The sequence below is a fragment of the Botrytis deweyae genome (genome assembly GCF_014898535.1).
Source record: "Botrytis deweyae strain B1 chromosome Unknown BDEW_009, whole genome shotgun sequence".
Lineage (NCBI taxonomy): Eukaryota > Fungi > Ascomycota > Leotiomycetes > Helotiales > Sclerotiniaceae > Botrytis > Botrytis deweyae.
In genome coordinates, this window is record NW_024066216.1 from 838,013 (window position 1) to 855,501 (window position 17,489).

The 17,489-nt window shown below is 43.3% G+C and overlaps 3 protein-coding genes across 3 annotated transcripts; 2 read left to right on the plus strand and 1 right to left on the minus strand.

The window, feature by feature from the left end:
* Positions 1–489: 489 nt before the first annotated feature.
* Positions 490–2,253, plus strand: EAE98_004871 (uncharacterized protein; the record flags this gene model as incomplete). The annotated part of the gene is made up of 5 exons (XM_038952492.1): positions 490–678; positions 955–993; positions 1,232–1,285; positions 1,455–1,578; positions 2,159–2,253. 5 exons carry the CDS (start codon positions 490–492, stop codon positions 2,251–2,253), a joined length of 501 nt encoding a protein of 166 aa, XP_038811142.1.
* A 2,909-nt stretch (positions 2,254–5,162) lies between these two features.
* Positions 5,163–6,234, plus strand: EAE98_004872 (uncharacterized protein). Its single transcript, XM_038952493.1, has 2 exons — positions 5,163–5,408; positions 5,510–6,234. The coding sequence occupies exons 1-2, from the start codon at positions 5,329–5,331 to the stop codon at positions 5,928–5,930; spliced, it is 501 nt and encodes a 166-aa protein (XP_038811143.1). The 5' UTR covers positions 5,163–5,328; the 3' UTR covers positions 5,931–6,234.
* On the minus strand, positions 6,235–14,560 carry EAE98_004873 (uncharacterized protein). Its single transcript, XM_038952494.1, has 3 exons — positions 14,062–14,560; positions 11,110–13,966; positions 6,235–11,060 (listed from the first exon to the last, which is right to left on the minus strand). Exons 1-3 carry the CDS (start codon positions 14,209–14,211, stop codon positions 6,661–6,663), a joined length of 7,407 nt encoding a protein of 2,468 aa, XP_038811144.1. The 5' UTR covers positions 14,212–14,560; the 3' UTR covers positions 6,235–6,660.
* Between the last annotated feature and the right edge of the window lie 2,929 nt (positions 14,561–17,489).

A 17,489-nucleotide genomic window follows, 5' to 3' on the forward strand; every position in this document is an offset into this window, starting at 1 on the left:
TGAGTTGAAGCAAGAGAAGGGAAGAGAAGGGATTGAATGAGTGAGTGAGTGAGAGCTTTGAGATTTTACAGAGGATTTCTCTAAGCTCTTATATCTATTTGTTCGTTTATTCGATTCATTCGATTGAATCGATAAAGTTCATCGAGATACGAATACAACCTTCCCTACAAACACAAACACGAAGAGAAAAGGGAGGAGAAGAAAAGAAATCATTCCGAGGTCCTGAGAAAATTCGAATCGAATCAAATCGAATTGATCACGCCGGCTCGAAATCAAAATCAAAATCGAAATCGAATATAATCGCCGTGCTCGCTGCATACGCACATTTGGGAAAATCTGCTGTTCTTGGACGTTGGATATATTAGATATCCATATATCTGAGAAGATAAGAATAAGAATACATCTCAACACATATCCGACATATACACCACAGGAATAAACACAACAGGAATAAACACAACACACCACACCACACCACAACACACGACGATGAAATTCAACCATCTAGCAAGTTTCAGCTTCGGTCTGTCGTGCAGCTTGATGCTGTTGTTGGGGGGGAGTGTGTATGCGGATGAGATGGGGAGTGGAAATGTGGATGTGGATGTGGATGCGAATCTGGAAGGAGAGTTTGCGAGGGAGTTTAGGGGGGTGTGGGGGAGGGCGTTGAGTAATTTGCAGGTATGTTGTTTTTGATTTTGATTTTGGTTTCAATCCTGGGAAGAGAGGAATACATGGAAAGGGAGTACTAGGTAGGTATGAGGAGGAGAAAAGAAGGAAAAAAGTGATATAAGAAAAACGAAAAACACAACATTTTATCGGAGCACCGAAAGTTCATATCTGCAAGCGCATGAATTAGATTTTCTTGGGAAATTGATATGTATTTGGGAATATACATATATGCGTATATATATAATTACTTACAGATGGTAACTGACATTTATTTTTTGGGGTTAGATTTTCACGGGCTCTATGGGTGGTGTGTCGGCGGATCCGGTATGTGATTTTTGGGTTTGAGGGGAGTGGGGATTTCTCTCTCTCTTTTTGTTTTTGTTTTTCTTTCATTTGTTAGGATGGGTTTTGGGGAGGGGGAGGGGGAGGGGGAGAGGGATGTGGTTGTGGTTGTGGTTGTAGAAATTTTCTTGTAGAAGATTGGGATGGAATAAGGAAATGGATGTTGAAATGGGCAAAGTGGAATGAGAGAGAAGTATTTACTGATTTGAATCTGGGGTAGATAACAAATTCCGGGGATCATGCGAGACCGTATATGGTTGCGGGAGATACTTTTGTGAGTTTTGATTTCTGATTTCTTTTCAAGGGGGAGATATCTATTTTGCTGATCTGGTGGTTGTGATGTTTGTTAATCTGGTCTTCTCTTTTTGCTCTATCTAATCCCTTCTCTCAATCATCCATCCACCTCCCCAAAAAGAAGAAAATACTAACACCCTCCCCTCTAGCCAGCATTCGCAGACGCCTATTCTCGCTCCTGCGCCAACCAAAACAACAAATGCGCCGACGCAGCTAATAATCCTGCAAAAGCCGCTGCGGATTTAAGTGTGGAGGGTTGTCAAACTCAGGAGTGTATGTTTATCCCTTCTAATTCTTCTTCTTCTTCCTCTTCTTCTTCAAAACATACATCATCGCATTTGGTGAAGAGACAAGCGGATTCTTCTCATGGGATTTGGGTAGGTAGGTTGTTTGGGGTTTTGAGGGGAGTGGTGTTATTTTTTCTGGGGAGTTTTGCGTTTGTGACTTTGTTTTTTGGGGGGTTTTTGGTGGGGGTTTGTTAGGGGTTTAGGGGAAGGATTGGAGGGAGAGGGGTTTGATGTTGGGTTTGTAGATTAGCGGTGGTGGCAATGATTGGATTGGATTGGGTTGTCAAGTTTACATGGGATAGATTTGTTAAAAGATAGACGAAGGGCTGGTTCCAAATCGTCGATGATAATGTTTACATAGGTACTAGAAGCGATATTGAGGAGATGAGAAAAGGGGGAACGAACACACAAAGTAGAGAGGGAGAAAGGGATCAGGAGGAAGAGAAGGCAAATGCTGTTGGAACCCAGGTCTACGGCGGATTGTATGAAGAGGATATGAGAGATGGGATATGCATGAAAGAAAGAATGAAAGAAAGAAAGAAAGCTAATTTCTTCCACAACCTCAGCATCGTGTTTAGCGGCGGGAGCAACGGCTACGCAGACGAACTTTCAGGTGCTCACGAGTTCGAATGCGGAGTTTGATTTTGTGTGTGATTCTTAGGGGTGAGTGGTGATGGGTGATGGGGGTTATTTGGTCTGGTGGTGGTGGTGGTGGTGGTGGATGAGGAGGGATTTGAGGAATGGGAGATGATGAGAAAGGGGGACAGAGGGACATGTGGATCGGAGAACTTGGAAGGGAAGTGAAGAAAGAATGAGGAGATGACATCTGGATATATTCGAAAAGACCGAGAGGCGAGAGGGAGGGAAGAAACCCCAAAACGATTCCAAAGAAGAAGAAGATTTGAAAATAACACACACTCGATGGAGTGATTATGATATAATGTTAAAGAATAGGAGGACATGGATGCGTTGGATATCAGATTGCTATCTATATTTATATCGTCAAATAAAGTTAAGATGTGGAGTTGGGGTATTATTATTATACTATCATACTATCATACTATCTATCTATTTCGTTTCATTTGAAGTATTCAGGCGTTCACAGCGTATACTTCAAAATCGACACAGTAAAGTATTTCCACATGATATCGAAATCAAGACTTTTCGAAAAGAAAAAAATCCCAATCGTGAAATTTATAGATCGTAGGTGTCATTTTGTCTTCTTTTATTGCATTTCATGACATTTTATTTTGTGGCTATCTTCGCTTTTTATTACCTACTAGGTAGGCTCGAGAGGTAGGTAGGTGGTACCTTATTCAATATCTCGATTCCCTTCTTTCCTTCCTTCCTTCCCCTCTCTCTAAATTATTCAATATATTCCATCTCCTGCACAAGCTATCTTAATAGATACCTATCTATCTACCTACCTAGTCTAGTATCCAATACTATTTATTAACAATAAACCCAACCGATGTAAACCCACGAGAATCTACTTCTAGATAAGTAAGTAAGTGAGTGAGTGTACAATGAATGCGTTTTCATTCGATAATACATATGGTTAGGGAGATTTGTCGCATCTCGTCGCTTTTTATTTCTAGGAGATGGATGACTCGTGGATTAGAGGATTGGGAGAGGAGGGGGTGGTGCGTGGTGCATTGCTGTGATGGGTGAGTCGTGGGAATTGGGTACACTAAGTTAATAAAGTGCAGATGCAGATGTAGAGTAAAGATTGGGAAATGAGAAATGAGAAATAACCTTGATAGGTGAGTTTGTGGATGGAGTATCTGGGTGATAAGTTTGTATGCATTTGGTGGTTTATAAGCTGGAGAAAAGATGGAGGTTAAAATTATGATATATTCATCATAGAATGAAGACCTAGTATTCACGTTGAAGTTTTTGTCAAATTGAAATAAAATATACATTTGCTCTGTAATTGAGAAAGTATATAAAAGTTTGTATTATTGTTATTAGTGCTAGTTTGCGGCTCTCTTCAAGGGTCGCGAGGGTAGTAAAGTATTCTCGTATTGTGTGGAGTAGGTTTCATTCATTGAGATAGTAAATATGATTGGTTCCTGGATTGAAGTTGAAAGAAAGCCCTTTGTATATACTATGTAGATACTATGCAGGTACTAATTGGCGATGAGTATAAAATACAAAGTCCTTGAGTAGACGATCAAGTATATTATAGGATTCATAGCCCAGGCGTATGCAATGGATAAATTTGAGATGCATGATTGTATTGACGACATCCTGCATACCCACCTAATGCTCGTATGAAATTCAACCAAGATTTCCAGATAGGCACTGGGCATAAATACCAATATTTCTCACCTAAAACACAAAGCTTTCTCTCCACTCGCTACGGAATCGAATACACAGAAACAGATAATCATCCGTCTCCTAGCAAACAACAGCTAACCTTCTACATATTAGTAAACCCTTCACAAATCAATCAGTCTCGTGTTTCCATTACACGATCAACATATGTATGTAATTCATCTGCACTTTTTCAAGCCACCTACGAAATATGCACTTTCTTCATCTCTCCCAAAGCCAGAAATCGATACATTTTAAGCGAAGGATGTAAAATATCTCCGTAGGCTACCATCCTCTAACCTCTAGCTTTTCCATTCTTTCTAGCCATCACTATTTTAGTATCCAAACGATCTCGTAGTCTCCGAGCCTCAACTTGACTAAGTTATTGCTCGTTTGCCTAGTACGTATTGAAGAATTAAGCAAAGCGGGTTCCTGTCGGACCTTTAACTTAAAAGAACGGAGTACTATACCTAGTGCTCGGATAAAATTTCCCGTGCCGAGTGTCAATGCTGCTTTTGCGAATGTGATTTAGGTGTAGCATGGCTATTTAAAGTTTTTATTATACTCGTACCGAAAATCTCAAAACGGATAAAACGGATGGAATATATGGAGTATAATTAATTTTGCGAAATTAACTACAAAGTACTAGGTAATTAAGCTTCGAATTTAAGTTGGATGGATGCCGGATTATGCGGAAGGTGGGGAAGGGATTTCGAGGTCATTAGTGGTTGATCGTTAGGCTTATTTTTGATTTGTTTTCGAGGTTCCAATTCACTTGTTTGTCATACGATCGTTTATCTTTCATCCATCCCAAAACAAATGATGAAGGAACATTTGATGGGATTGCTAGGTCCCTAGCATCATCACTGGGTCTGGAGGTTGGTTTTCTCGGGGATGAAGGAATGATTGGATGAAAGAGGAGACACGACGGATAAAGACACGAAAATGTCAGGTACGACCGTCCGCGGACGATTTTGTGACAGGGCTTGTATGCGGATGTGCGGCGCGGCGAGGTACAGGTACGCATGATTGGAGAAATCTGGATGGAGATGCAATATTGAATATTGATAGGGCCTGCGAAAGGTCGGAATCGTGAATGTGCTCGTGGAAATATATCACACGACGGGGCTGCCTAAACTACGCCGTTTTCGAGATGGAGTGCTGTATGTTGTGATGAGGTTACCTGGCTAGATGGGAGGAGGATGAATACTTGGTGGATTGATTGATTGATTGATTGATATATAAGCGAAAGGGAGAATTTTCTTTTATTCTGCTCTGTAATTTGAGAAATCTTAAGTTTCCAAGATTGATAGCACTTTTACTTTTACTTTTACTTGTAAATTGTCTAGCTTCTTGAAAAAGAAAGATCCATAACCAAATAACCACTCAATTCTCAAGAAATATACGCAAAGATACCAAAATGAAGTTCTCATACACTTCCATCCTCTTCGCTCTCGCAGCTCCTGCACTGGTCTCCGCAGACAAGACCAGTGTCGATGTGTATGTCTCCCTCCATAGCCTCTCGCGATCCCTTCCCTTCCCTTCCCCCTCCCCCTCCCCTCCCCCAAATTCCAAATCCCCAAACTAACACTTCCTCCCAGCGCATCCGTGATTTCCGAATTCTTCACCGCCACCCCCACACTCCCTGGCGGCGCTCTCTCCACCCTCGCCACGGCCCTCGCCTCTGTCGAGAACTCCTGGACTACCCAAGCCGCCTTCACATCCTTCATCGAAGCCGTCCATTCCGCAGCCCCATCCTCCGTCGCCAGCTCGATCAGCAAAAGCGGTTTTTACTACAATGAGATCGTCACTGCCGATTGGTTTACCAAGAAGGCTCCAAATGATGTGAAGAAGGCTGTCAGCACTTATATGAGCAATGTTGACAAGGTTGAGTCGAGTGTTTGGAGTAAGGTAGCAACTGAGACGAGTAAAGGTGCGGCGGCTGCGGCGACAGGTGTTCCTGCGGTTGGGGTTATGGGAGTTGCAGTTGCGGCTGGATTGGGAGTTGTGGGAATGATGTAGACTGATTCTTTGATGGTGTGAGATGAGAGGAAGGGAAGATATGATGCGATGCGCTTTATGAGATTATGATGCATGAGATGGATGTAATTCGTAGGGAGATATTCTGCTGGATGTTATGAGAATTCATTGAGATACCCTCTTGGGCTACCTTTACAAATGTACAATGCACTACTGTGCCTTGATACATACCCAGTTCATGTTGTGTCTGTTGATTGAAGGCAATGCTTTGGAACGACAGGAAGATAACACCGCTCCTAAATCTTTTAATGACGGTGACAAGAGACGATCGTAAAAAATATTCACAATTCAAAAGCACCACGAAACGATAAATGTATGTGACAAGTTCATTAAACTTTAAGTTATATCTCAACCAAGTGTGTGTATATTATGCCCATTCCACTCTCGAATACACAAGAAAAAAAGAGTGCTTCTCCTCCCAAAACCTCCACCGAATACCCGTTCGTCAATAGCGAACATTTAAAATCAAAAGTCTATATTGCGCGCTCTGTATCGTTTCCATCGTGTAAAATCCTTGCTCAGTCATCCCACCAAAGGGGTAATGTCCAAATACAATAATTCCGTCCAAGTCTGCACCATTTTATACAAAAAGAATATAAAAACGCCTCATTCGTGCACACAACATCCTCCCACCCTGCATGCATTTACACCATCCCATTTGCTCTGCACCCTTTGCGACAACCTCTAACCAAAAATAAAACGCAAGATAGCTCTAAGGCTTGCTAAGTTGCTCTTTTCTGAAGAATGTGAAAAATCCACCACAAATGACAAGTTGTAAAATCAACCCGATCCAAAACCATGCGTTTCCAAGACCCGCTGCCCCGTCACTGAAATCGGGGAAGACAGGTCCAGGTCCAACGTTGTTGGGTGCACATGCTCTGGCTACTATGGTAGCTATGGAACCCAAGACTTGAGCCGCAATGAGAGTGAAAGCAATGTGAACGCGAGTAAGAGTTTGGAGCAACAGCATACCGAATCCTACACCCTGAAGTGCATCGAGCATACCAAGCCAAAGCCACAATGATCGGGAGAAAATAGCGCTGGCAAGTCCGCTGCCGACCCATGGTACGTATTGTCCAATGGGGGTGCATGACCAGAGCATTTGACACCATCTAGGAGCTCCGAGACCAATGGCGAAAATGGGGAGAACCCAACTGTGATCTTTACTCAAGATGGCGAAGAACCAGAGGAAGGCTGACCACAAGAATCCAAAGAAGAAGATGATGAGAAGGACGATGGCCCATGTAGGAGCATGGTTGGAGGAGAAGAGATAAAGCCAGTTACGGCCATAGAGCGTCGAGAGGAAGAAATTCTGAATCAGGACAGTGACGAAAAACCACATGACAATCTTACGTCTGAAGAGCGAGGCGTAGAACGATGGGACTTTTCCAGGCGCTTGTCGATAATATTCTGGCAATCCGAGGAAAGTGACGAGACCAACCGCCCACATGAGGAACGCGATAGGAAGAACGACTGCAGCCATTTTGGGACTGGCAGTTGTGAAGGCAGTTCCGAGACCATCAGCTTGACGTCTGTTGAGATAAGATCCCCAGAACCAGAGAATGACGACATAAGCCTGTTGTGTTCCTTGAATGATACAGGCACGGAAAACCCAGGCTTTGACGGGAGATCCTCCTTCGTCTCCAAAATTCAAAGCGAAGAATATACTACCCGATGAAGCGGCAACAGCGTACAAACCAGTAGCCACGTTCTGGACCCAACCCTTGCCATCAGCGCCGGCAACGAAAGGAGCCATGCCGAGGAGGAAAAAGGCCAATCCGTAAAAGATGAATGGAATACTGAGGACGTAGATTGACTTGAAGAAGGAGAAGACTTCCCACCACATGATCGAGGTAACAAGATAGATAGTTGCTGTGATGTAAAGTTTCTCTGCAGTTTGACCCACAGTACCAGTAAGAAGAGTGATTTGATAAGAATTGGCTGCAATGATTTGACCGAAGGCGAGCAAGAATGAATAGACCGGCCAATCAAAGAAGCGGTATTGCATGACCAGACGGAGACCAGTGGGTGGTTTGTAATCTTTGCCAAGTAAGAATTGATCATTGGGAGCAGATCCGCCAGTGAGTGCCATGTTATCTTGACTAGAGTTTTGCCTGGAGTGGGTAATGGTATCGTTGGTAAAGCTATCCCGACTGTTGGATCGTCTACGGCTGTCGTGAGATCTTCGTCCGCTTCCAAGGGCAGAGAATGAAGGTGCAACTGAGCTTCTTCCTAATCGTGCATCACGGAATCTGTCGAACCATTTCTTTTCAGATTTCATCAAGTATTCCTCAATACACAATAGTCCTTCACTATTCTTTCCATCCAGACTATCAAGATTCTTGGCAAATTGCTGATAGTATTCTCCTTGAGTATCAGTGAAGAATGGATCGACCTTTTGAAGTTTGAAATCTGTCTTGTCACCGATGACCGAACTCAAACTAAGCATGGAAGCTCTGTTATTTTCACCACCGGCTCCAAATATCGATGGAGGAGGAAGCAAAGACTCGTGAGCTCCGGGTGTTCCTGGTGACTCCAAACCAGGGGAAGCAGGTATCGAGTGAGTGGAATAGATATTTGAGCCATCCTTGAGACGTGGCAACGACAATTCAGAGTCATTAATATGCAGACTACCAGTATTAGCACTTGGACTTCTCCGTGGAGAATCCAAGTATCCTGGTTGTGGTGCGAGGAATGCGCCTCCAGCAGGACTGGCAGATCGTCCTCTGTATTGCTCTTGTTGTCTTCGGGCTTCTAATTCTTCAGGGGTGAGTACGTATTCATCGTATATGTCGTCACGAACTCGGGCATCTTCATCATCGCTGTCTTCATCCACATCGGTCAGTCCTTCGTCATGTTTAACTTGACCACCCATTCCGATCGATGCGTTGCTACCATTGAATCTGTTCTTCATCACGCGATGACCTGGACCAGCTCTGTATCCCAAAGAAAGCTTTCGGTTAAGTCCACCTCCGGCTGGTGGCTGTTCAACACGGGTTGGGGAGGATGGCCTGGTAGAGCCACCAATGGTACTGGCAACATCAAGTTGTGAGGTACTAGCGAGACTGGTACCGAAACTCGACAATCTCTTAGCGGAAGAATAGAAAATGTTTCCTCCATCTCTTCCTCTAGATCTTGGTCTACCAGAATGTTTGGCCTCTTCCTTGTCGTGAATCTTGATTGCTTTACTTTGCAATGTCTCAAGATCATTGACCCATTGAGCGACTGGGAAACGTTGCTTGGCAGATCGTGCTCTCATTATTTGACGAGTTTCCAATTTGGACGCCAAGGCTTCCTTGATGGCTTGTTTGAATTGATGAAGCATATGGGTGGTGGTGGTAGATTCAACAGTGAACCACCAACCAGGCATTTGACCGAGACCACCAACACGAGCACCAATACCCAAAGCTCCCTTTCTACCAAACTCTACAGCGACAAGACCGAAAGGTTCATCTCTAGATGGAATCAAGGCGAATTCGGCTCCCGAGAAAATGAATGGTGGAAGAGCAGTGAACTCAGGTTTACTGAAGACACGGCCCTTGTATTTTGTCATCATGACATCGAGTTTGAGAGCGGCAAATTTTCCATAAAGATCAATGACAGGACCAACGCAAATAAGTTGAACATTGGGGTTCTCCTCCAAAACAGCAGGCATAACATCAGCAATCAAATCAATACCCTTTTGCATGGACCATCTACCGACGAAAACCAAGAGCTCAGCTTTAGGATTTTGTTCAAGACCAGCCCATTCCTGTGCTTGTCTTTTGAGTTCGCCTCTTTGACTTTCAAAGTCCTGGTTGACAGTCGTCTTGGCCATTGAATCCTGAGTACCATTCCAGTCTCCAGTATCAGAAGGATCAGGATTAGGAAGATTACCGATCTTGCTCAATCCCCAGAAAATAGGATATCTTGCCCAGGAACGCTTTCCGTATTTCTTACTGACACCGACAGCACCGAAACCCTTTTGATGAATTCGAAGATAAGAACTTCCAGCGTGGAGCAAATTGAACACATCTCCGAATTGAACGTACTTGATGGCGACTTCTTCTGGAATATTGTAGACTTGACAGACTTCGCTTCTCTCCTTCTGGTTACGCATAGGCCATAAACCTTGGAACTCGGCGTTGTGGAGGGACAAACAACATGGAATTGTCTCTGGAAGAAGATGGACTGGTGCGACGGCTCCGTGGTAATCGTTAATGTGATACAAATCGACGGGGAAACGCTTGATAGTAAGAGCGATACATTGATTCCAAGCACTGTAGTAAACGGCCGAGTCCAAATCATCCATACGAGCTGGGTATGGCTCAGATTTAGATTGTGCTCTGAAAACTGGTGCATCGAGAAGAACGTAAGTGATGTTTCGTAGAGTATGGTACTGAACCTGAACAGTGTAGGAATTTCCAAGAATTGTGACATCCATAGGCTCAGCTTGCTGATCAATAGGATAATCGATACCGCCAACACAAGGAACGACCCAAATGAGATCTTGATGACCCAAATTCTTTCCCATCAATTGTGCCATGACACCGAGACCTCCAATCTTGATCTTGATAGCCCAATCCTCGATATCGTATTCCATAGTAGCAATAAGTACAGTTCGTCGTCCGGTAGCTGCAACATCAGCTTGAAGTCCAAGTTGTGTGGCGTTTTCGTGGAACATTGAGTGTAATCCTCCCATGACTGTCATTTCTTTCTCAGATTCGTCCTCTTTCTTTTCTCTCTTCAGCTTTCTGCGCAAGGCTAATGGGATATAGTTCTTTGCCTCCTTGACACCGACACTGTTGAGTTTGACAGCGTAGAAAGATTTCATGAACAGCCAGATACTGAGACCACCACTGAGAACGGGAACAATCCAGAAAAGGACAACCATCAACATTTGGTAGGAACGATTTCCGTAAGGGATTTGATAGTATCTGTAATTACCGTCGTCGATTGCAATTTTGTACCCAAGATATGGTGATGGTGGCACACGTGTAATGTTGATGAGCGCCGTGGACAGCGATGAGGGTGGCATACGGTCAAGAATATTATCACCGTCGATATCTCCCATAACGATAGTTTCATCAGGTTGTCCATCAGGATTCATACCCCAAACATTCACTTGCATGACTAGATATTGTTAGAATGCCTCAGTATATCGAATGAAAATACAACTTACCAGCTGGCCATTCAGTCATGAACTTGTATTCCCAGAGACTGTCTTTCTTGTTCAAAGAGAAACCATTCTCGATACCAGTATCATAACCATACTGGTTGAATGGACCATTAGCGAACAAGTGCGGAAGACGACGGGACCAGGTGTTAGTTTCTAGATCAGCATGTTGAACCACATCACTGCTACCAGTAAGTTTGCTCCAATATTGCATGATGACGTGATCTCCGTCCCATTTTTGTTTGCTTGTACCAGTCCAAGCCTGTGGTTCAAGTGTGGTATTTCCACCAACATATGGCATCCATTCAGACCATGAACTTCCCCAATTCAAAGAATATTTAAACTGATCCGCTCCAGCAGCTTTGTGGCTGACATATAATGTGCCGTTGTCATACTTGTGAAGTAATTCTCTTGTGAAGTTTGCGGAACCGGGGAAAGTAATAGGATTATCAACTTGTCCAATACGGAACAAAAATGTATCTGTGGCTCCAGTTGACGAATTTCCAGAGTTGCTGGAGACATTGGTGAGGGTAAGCGAGTGGACACCGTTGGATACATTGTTAAGCTTTCCTTTAAAAGTCCACATAGTTGGAATTGATCCGACGAATTCGGTGACATTGACCGGACTTTCAAGCAAAGTACAAGAGTAGTCGCCGGTAGCACTGGCTAATGTTGCAACCTGCCCGTCCTCTGTTGCTGAGGTGATTGTCATTTTCGAAATGACATCAGAGCACTTCATTTCGGCACTGAAACCAAATTCAATTTCGATGGTTTCTTGTTCTCCTGGGGCAACTGTTGAAGCAAGTCGTGCATCGTGTCCTGGTGAAAATGAGGTAATCATAGGCGAAGGCCCAACCCAGTTCTTTTTTGGCACATATGCTTTATACTCGTATGGAACAAGAGTGAGGCTATCAAGACAGCCATTGAAGCCAGTTTGATTTGCGATCCCTAGCTTGAAAGGTCCTGCTTTCAGTGTAACCTCCTCATACGGATAGAACAGGTTCTTGACAGTGACGCCATCAACGAAAGGAGCAACGAGCGCAGTTTCGTTGTCACTGCAATCAAATGAATATGTAACTGTGTCATAATTGTTGTGGTAAACCATCCAAACAGACTGATTTGCTTGACCGCCAGCTTTAGACAAATCCTGAATACCATCATATTGACTTCGCATGGTACTCCACATTCCGGTTTCAGTAGCTGTACCGTTACTACCTGGCAAGAGGATCTCGACTGTCTGGTTGGAAAGCTGTTGTAGAAACCATCCATCGTTCAAAACTGGGTAGTTGTCTCGCATCTGGTACATTGCCTTGATGATATTTCGAACCGGATGAGATGGATCTCTGTGATCGCGACTGTTCCAATCATCATTACAACCTTTAGTGCAAGAGTCGCCGGGAAATTGATAGAAGGTACCACTACCAAGGGTATAGCATCCGTGAGTTTGCCATGCTTGAGAAGGAGACATAGCTTGTCGACCGAAGAGATAATTGTCGGCTGTGTTGTCTAAGACATAAAATGCTTGCTCTTCACCCCACAAGAGCAAAGGGATACCAGGCATGTGTATAGTCGTAATGAAGAGTCCTAGAAGTTGTTTTTGTGTGCCATTCTGGATGGCTGGCCATCTGAAAACATCCTGATTGCTGACTCCGTACATATGTCTTGGATCGAAAACTCCAGTATTGGGATTGATAAGATCATTCGTTACAAGCATTTCGTTCCACGCATCTACCCAGTTAGTTGGTGTATCATAACCACTTGCCAAGTTTCCGTCCATTCCCAGAAATCTGGTCAGCGTGCGATAAATACTATAATGGAAAGCAGCGGAGTCGAGCGCGTTTTGGTCAGGATCACGGATGAAATATGCCAAACTAGAATTGGAGGTCATTTGAACCGCGTTTGCCATGCTGGTCGGTAACATGTCAGGTTGACGTCCACGCCCGAGGTAAATACTTCCAAAAGTATTTCCTCCGGTAATTTCACCAGTAACCATGAAATTTGTCTTATTCACATCCCTTGCGCATTCTCTCATTGCGTGACTGAAACTTCCCAATGCATCGACCGTAATTTGTGTCGCTTTGTCCACACGCAGTCCATCAATGTCTAATTGTTGGATGATCATACAAGTAAAGATTTCGATTTTAGTCCTCACGGATGGAACCCATTCTCTCAAACGATCCTGGACAGAGGCAAACTTAGACAACTGACGTTGCCAATCGGGGAAGACACCAAAAGCTTCGGTATCACCATATTGATCGAACTCGGAATCATAACACCCATTCATGAGGTCGGTGACATCTTCCTTGACAGTATATCCAGTGTCAAGCCAAAATCTGGGGTAGTTGCAGGACTCATTGTACTTCGACCCGAAGGAAAAATCCAGATATTGGCGGCCTTCATTACGCCATAGGACTTCGTGCTCGATCAGGGTGAACGGAGTCGAAGAATTTTCATAACCTTTGAAAGCAATTAAGTCTCCCATGGTTCCCATGGTATTATCGAGAATCACATACATTCCCCTGTCATGGATGGCAGTGGTGGTTTTCCTCCACAAATCGATATCTCCAAAATGTTGGTCGAGAAGACTGAAATCCAGAGGAGAATATTGATCCGCACCCCAAGGCATATTGATCATAGGACTTCCGGCGATATAAATTCCTTTTACTCCCATTCCTTGTATGTAGTCCAGACTATCAATGAGACCCTGTAGATCACCTCCATGTCGTAATTGGGTTTGCATGAAATCAGTTTCGAATTGGGTTCCATTGATATCATCGTTCGTTGGATCTCCATTCACGAATTTATCCAGAAAGAAAGAGTAGAAGGGGAAACGCCAATTTTCGGGAGATGAGTGAAATTCGTGCTACGAAAAGATAGGTTAGCCAATGTGCATCTGGATTTTCAAAAAATCCACCACTGAAGTTTTTAACACTCCAAGAGCCTTGAGTGTTCACGTACATCTTCCCATTTTCCATAGTAATCAAAGGGTGATGTTGCAGTCTGATTTGTATTCAGATTGTAGCCCACAAACTGTTCGTCGTAGCGTAAGGCATCGACTTGTGTATTCAACAAGACGCTGCACAAGGCAACGAGAGTTCGCGCGAACATCGTGACAAACGAAACCGACCAGAAACGATATTTAAGTGACCAAAATCATGAATTTTTCTTCATCAACTATTGCCGAATTGTATGTAAAGTTTCAGGAGTTCAAATTGTTCGGGACCAGCAAGATATTAAGAAGGATTCCTCCAATATTCCCAAGTATTATGTAGCTTGCTCGTATGATATCCACAGATAAGTGATCCCAGATTGAACCAGTTCTTCAACACCAAAAAAATTACAACAAATAGCTTGCGGACAAGAATGAGAAATAACGAGCGTGAAAGTCGACCGCAAATCGCAGATTGACGAAAAAGATGTTTGAAAAAACAAAGTGTAGTATGTCTATGATGAGATACTTGAACGAGAGGTAGGAGGCTGAAGTGTGAATGTGTAAAAGATCACTTAAAGACTAAGGACAACTCGGTGTTGTTGCTTGCCCCCTAGAGGTCGATCTTACTATCCTGAGCATATCGGATGCCTAAAGCCTACAACCCAGGTTGAGATGGAATATTTTTAATCGTAAGCCATCCTGAAATGGAACAAAGTGGGACTAATAGGGCAGTAAACTGAATTTTGACACGAGCTGCCATGCTAGTTGAAAGCACGAAAGTCTTGGGAGCCAGGGGTAATCCATACGGGCGTCATTGGACGGGCCAGTAACTCAGAGAGTAAAGTAGTGGGGATCGACTTTGATCCATTACTTAGATATCTTTTTCAAATAAATAATCCCCAAACACGAGTTCCACTGTTGTTTTCCGTGTGTGGTTTACGACCAATGATAATAACAAAATTGGAGAGATAACGCCTAATGTGGCATTCTAGATACCACCGTATAAGCATTGATTTGAGTTTTCGTCTAACTCGATTAAATTTAGCATCTATGCCACGCCGCACAGAACTTTACCGAATCACGTAAGGATCTTGAGAGAGGGAAAAAACGTGAATGGTCTGGCTCGTCCCTCCAATGGTTAGCCATAGCTAGCTAGCTATCCGTACACTATATTTGCAAGCGATCCGGCTCATTGAATCAACGAAATAGCTTGTTTGCCGGTAGATATAACAGAGTACAATTGAACACAGGTGTTTGGTGTAACCTAATATCGAAATTGTATACCAGATATGAGAAATTGGCCAGGGTGAAGAACAGCCACATACCGGGGCTCTGGAAGGCTAATTGGTGAGACATCAAGTTTCCCTGATTAGAAGGCTGAGGACTTCGAGCATGGGTAGCCGTTCCGTGTAGGGATATGGTGTTCAGGGATTGGGAATTGGGCGAGAGGAAGATACGAGATTTCTCACGCTGTTTTCCGAGAGAAATATTCTGATACGTACATAATAAAGAATACTGCACTAGGCTCGTTATGTAATGATTAATAACAAATGGAATGGCTCTCCTCTCCTTTGTATGGTAGAATACTCCGTAGCTGTACGATTCGTGAGATAAAAGTCAAGTCAAATAAGCGAGCAGATGGGTGCGACCGATAATCCACAATAATTGGACACAATGTTGACTGAATACGATCCGTCCCTGTGAAAAGTTTTCGCATTGTAAATAAGCTCCAAATGTAAAAAGTTTGTGCCCCTTAACCATTATTCTCATATTTTCCCATATTTACTGACTCATATGCGGTGTACAGTATAACAAGACCTCCGTTGGAATTTTGGGTATAAATTCAGATGCCGCATGTGTCAATTTTCATTCCTTTTTGGCTGCCATTAATGGGAGATGGGATGAATCTGTTTCTGCATTAACATCTGTGCATCGCTGCATGTGGATTGGTCATCTATCAACAGCGACGGATAAGTTCCAGTAGTAGTCTGGAGATAAGCATGGGATGCGATAAATTGCAGCAGAATGATACGTTCAATTAAGGTGTGGCGGGAGAATATCAATAGGCAGGGTAAAGCGCACCAACCACGATTCAATCTGAATTCCTAAGTCCTGACCGGCTCCCTTATTTATGAGGCCTGTTTCGGACATTTGATAAGCAAAAGTCGAAGATGTTTAGGGAAAACCGACATTGTGCTCCGTAAAGAAGTTCCAGCGAGGCAAAGTCGATGGAAGAGAAGGAAACGACATGCCGGATCAAGGAGTTTAGGATAGCCGAGCCTAGTCATCCACCACAATGCCGCTTTGTAATGCTTTCTACACAAATCAAGAAAATTCTCTAGCTCAAGAATAGTTGATGCCAGGTAAATGAATCAAGGTAATAGAAACCAGTTGAAAAGCTTCGCCGATGAATGAAACTCTAAGAAGATTTGCTCAAGATTACCAAGGCATTAAATTACTTGAGTGCTAGCAAGTATAAAAGCTTATGCAAATTTTATACTGCGATGCTAAAAGAAATGAAATGTCATGTCTGCAGGACTCCCGTTCTTTTCTCCTTAGCTCACATTGCTTTTTCTTCTTCTTTTTCTTCCTCCTGCAGCTTTCCTTGCTTCGATCTGTCTCAACTGCCTCATAATGTCGAAATCCAATGCAACAATAGTAAAGATACTTACCGACGAACTACCCTTGAATTTCAACCCACTGCATCTCGTATGGAAAACGGATTTGACCGTTGTAGTTGGAATCATGATGATCAATCCATCGATCAACAATAAAATTGGAAAGAGACAGAAAAACCTTATGCCAAACCTAAACTTAATGACGGAAATCTGAGGCTGTACGGAGTAGAAGTGAGTATATGTATAGAGTTGGTCCACAGAGGGGCGTCGAATGTGATGAACACGAGAGTCTGAAATAATGGAGAAGTTGCAAGAAGAGATCGAATTTTGTCCGAGGTGTTATAGGAAATCTTGGTAGAAGGCGATGTATGATCTGTGGAACCCCTATCTTGAGCATCACCACACTATTACGGACCCTCCGTCCGAACCCTTTAGTAGGTAGTTATAGGGATTTTTTTGGCAAAACTTTGTACTGAAGGCAGAACCCTTCGGAATACTAGACACCTTAATGCCCTCTGATCAATTCTAGCTCAAAAGCTATTTGACGGCTGCGATAGCTTCCTCAAATATAAATACGGGTACTTTATATCGATTCTCTATGCCATTACCAGCGGCGGTCTGGCTCAATCGATTTCCAGTAAAAAATCACCAAAGTTAACCCAAAAGTTTAGTAAACAATATTACTAAATTATGCGACTATTGTATTAATCAATTCTAGAAAAAGCAGTATTGTTTGTACACCGAGATTTCCCCCTCAGTAGTAAAATACCAGACCAGAGTGCAATCAATGTGGACTAATTGTACGCAGTAGTTAGTGCTTTAGTGGCCACTACCCC

What these genes read in the sequence shown, in the direction of transcription:
- EAE98_004872 (XM_038952493.1), top strand. Translation starts at nt 5,329, where the DNA reads ATGAAGTTCTCATACACTTCCATCCTCTTCGCTCTCGCAGCTCCTGCA. An exon ending in GACAAGACCAGTGTCGATGT is followed by an intron (nt 5,409 to 5,509) that starts GTATGTCTCCCT and finishes ACTTCCTCCCAG; the next exon opens with CGCATCCGTGATTTCCGAAT.
- EAE98_004873 (XM_038952494.1), bottom strand. Translation starts at nt 14,211, where the DNA reads ATGTTCGCGCGAACTCTCGTTGCCTTGTGCAGCGTCTTGTTGAATACA. An exon ending in ACTATGGAAAATGGGAAGAT is followed by an intron (nt 13,967 to 14,061) that starts GTACGTGAACAC and finishes ATCTTTTCGTAG; the next exon opens with CACGAATTTCACTCATCTCC. An exon ending in CATGACTGAATGGCCAGCTG is followed by an intron (nt 11,061 to 11,109) that starts GTAAGTTGTATT and finishes AACAATATCTAG; the next exon opens with TCATGCAAGTGAATGTTTGG.